The sequence below is a fragment of the Liolophura sinensis genome, chromosome 9 (genome assembly GCF_032854445.1).
Source record: "Liolophura sinensis isolate JHLJ2023 chromosome 9, CUHK_Ljap_v2, whole genome shotgun sequence".
Taxonomy (NCBI): Eukaryota; Metazoa; Mollusca; class Polyplacophora; order Chitonida; family Chitonidae; genus Liolophura; species Liolophura sinensis.
Genome location: NC_088303.1, coordinates 11,010,757 through 11,013,879, shown reverse-complemented (window position 1 = coordinate 11,013,879; position 3,123 = coordinate 11,010,757). Strand labels below are relative to the sequence as shown.

Below are 3,123 nucleotides of genomic sequence, written 5' to 3'. Positions count from 1 at the left end.
TCTGTGGAGCGATATAGGGTCAATATTACGTCACGGTAGAGTTTTTCTCCACGTGGCTTCGCCTCTTGACTCCCATTAAAGGACTCGCTTGGTTGCGTCCCTTGCGTGGCAGGTGACATTCGTGGCCCTGTAATATTACCTCCACTACTAAAGCCTGAAGAAAGCTTGCGTATAAGTACGAGCGCTAATCACTGATCGTTTGTCCCGTGTCCATTCTCATGCAGTGAGTTAAACTACAGTTTCCGCTTTCGTTTACAGACTATGTCGTCCTCCTTGGATTCGTGTTTCGACCTCCTGAGCAGCAACGATTTGTTTTCAACGGAGGAAAGCTCAGAGGTACGATTTGTGGACGAAACATCCCGAGATAGCGGGTTAGGTGCGGACGAAGCGACAGTTTCAGATATCTTTGCCTCAATGGATAACAACGCCTGCTCTCCCCTGGCCTACTCTCCCGTGAGACCTTTGAAACGACTGGATTTTCGATCTGTCCGAAGCTTGGTGAGTGTTCCCCCATACTTGCAGAGTGGTTATGCAGTAACTAAACAACATTTCTGATAACTTATGTTTGCTCTTCTTTTACAAAATCCACAAAATGTTTTTTCTCTCGAATTTTCAGTGTTTTGTATTCTGCGTGAACTGTCATGTCATGTCATGTCATGTCATTAATTTTATCAACGTGAATCTTGTTGTAGAGTTTTGACTGCCCAGACGTATCCTCGTCTTCTCCGTCAGTGTTTGATGACAGTGATGACGACATGTCAACCGAACTTACTCCCGTGGTGACCGTCACTTCCGTCAAGGACGATAACTCTGCGTATAAGGTAAATGGAATTTCAAGATGACATGATATAAAGCACCGATTGTCTATTGTATTCAGTTAAACAATAAGTCACATGTTTACTTTTATTCTCAAAAGGCAAAATTCTTATGTTGCACGTTTTTGCTATCCAGTCAAATACGGACACTCCAGTGCTTTCACGAAAACTCCACACCCTTGGATTAAACTCACAGCAGACCCGTAAAAGACCCAGTCCCACCAGAGACGACGAAGAGTCCTCTCCCTTGATTAAGCGGCGACGTGGTGTAGGACGCTTCCGGCGGTATCAGAGCCTGGACCTACCCTCCAAAACTCAGCCCAGTCCCGTTACTTGCGACCCGGAGACAGAGGCCCACATTAAAACTATTCTTGACAGGGGTAAGGCTTGACAATCCTTCGGTTATACAGAAACATCCTTATTCTGGCAGCCAGAATTACACACCTGTAAATCAAATATGTAATAACTTAACCAAGTAACCAAGTATCTTGTTAATTTCTTTTTACTATTGTTATTTAAAAAGAAACTGAAAGCAATGTATCACACAGAAAAACACACATGACAGTTTGAATTAAATGGTCATTTCTAATCTCATTCCAGTATCTGAAGACGCCGACCTGATCAGCGACGGAAGCAAATCATGCTGTCTTCCCACAATTCCCGGTAAACACCAGGACTTGAAATCCATCACACCTGAAACTCTCGCCAAAGTCGTGAATAAAGAATATGACCACGTGATCGAGAATTATGTCATCGTGGATTGCCGTTACCCCTATGAGTTCGAAGGCGGTCATATTAAGGTAAACCACATTTCTATTACTCTATTATTATGGAATAGAACAATGTTCAGTTTTACTTTAAAACTTTAAACATGCTGGCTTCCTCCCCGGCCGTACGTAGGAAGGCCTGCTAGCAACCTGCGGATGGTCGTGGGTTTCCCCGGGCTCTGCCCGGTTTCCGCCCACCATAATGCTGGCCGCCGTCGTATAAGTGAAATATTCTTGAGTACGGCGTAAAACACCAACCAAAAAAAAAAAAAACACATTTCTATTACAATTGATCTAAAGCAATTTTTAAAGAATTTCTCCGCTTGGATAATCACAGGTCTCATATTAAACCCTTTACACTTGGTACCGTTAGGTGAATCCAATTAATCTAAATACAATGCCTTTATATTCTGTTTGCCTTCACTAATCAAAGTTTTGTTTATTTTATAGGGTGCCAAAAATTTATACACCCGAGAGAGCATAATGGAAAGTTTGGTGAATACTCCAATCAAAACAGAGGACCCCACTAAGAGATCCATCATCATTTTCCATTGTGAATTCTCATCCGAACGAGGACCTAAAATGTAAGACTTTTTCAACAAGTTTATCGAAAGATTTGCAAATGAATGTTGTCCTATTTAGACGGGTGTAGTTCGATGAAAAGTTGTTTTCGAAAATGTAGTCACAATTGCAAGATTTTCATATGTTACGAAGTAGATATTTTGAGCTATCGTTTGTAAGGGAAACAACTCTAACAAACTTAATGTTCTCTGTGTTACTAGGTCTCGCTTTTTACGGACCATGGACAGGAACCAGAACGAGGAAAATTATCCAGAGCTGTATTATCCCGAGATGTATCTTCTCCATGGTGGATACAAAGACTTCTTTGCCGCTCAGAAGGTATGTAGTACAATCTGTCGCACATTTACAGACTATACCATGGCGAATTCTGTAGTATCCGTCTGGGCTCATTTGGCACGCTTTTTTCATTATGTTAATGCAGGATATTTTCGACTGCATTTATATTACGTTTAGTCTATATCTATTATTACATAAATGGACCATAATCTGTTCTATTGTAAAACCCCTAAAATATTGTCGAAAAAATATCAACTGATCTTATATTTCTTTTTTGTTCTTTTTTAGGGATTGTGTCTTCCGCAGTCATATGTACCAATGCACCAAGACGACTACAAAGAGGACATGAGAAAGTTCCGGATCAAATCTAAGTCTTGGGCCGGCGAGCAGTCCCGTTCCTCCCTCAGACGTGGTCTCAAATTTTAGGACACCCTTCCTGAGAACTTGACGGTGCTCTGTTCGACCAACAGTGCTTTCTGGAAAGTGATTTATATCTGAATTGATCGATAGCATTCAGTGCTGCTGTTTTTGTTTTGGAGAAGACCTCCGCTTGTTATCCAGGCGCATGTTTGCCTGACCATTGTTTACATGTATTCTTGTTGTAGCCAAACGATACAGAACACTGTGATAAATCACTGGCCTGCATATTTATCGATGACTTTACACGCCCGGTCATATTAAAT

At 41.5% G+C, this 3,123-nt stretch overlaps 1 protein-coding gene across 1 annotated transcript; it reads left to right on the top strand.

The window, feature by feature from the left end:
* Positions 1-261: 261 nt before the first annotated feature.
* LOC135475580 (M-phase inducer phosphatase 1-like) lies at positions 262-2,899 on the top strand. Its single transcript, XM_064755505.1, has 7 exons — positions 262-498; positions 693-821; positions 952-1,195; positions 1,416-1,615; positions 2,033-2,166; positions 2,365-2,482; positions 2,729-2,899. The coding sequence occupies exons 1-7, from the start codon at positions 262-264 to the stop codon at positions 2,864-2,866; spliced, it is 1,200 nt and encodes a 399-aa protein (XP_064611575.1). The 3' UTR covers positions 2,867-2,899.
* The last annotated feature ends 224 nt before the right edge of the window (positions 2,900-3,123 follow it).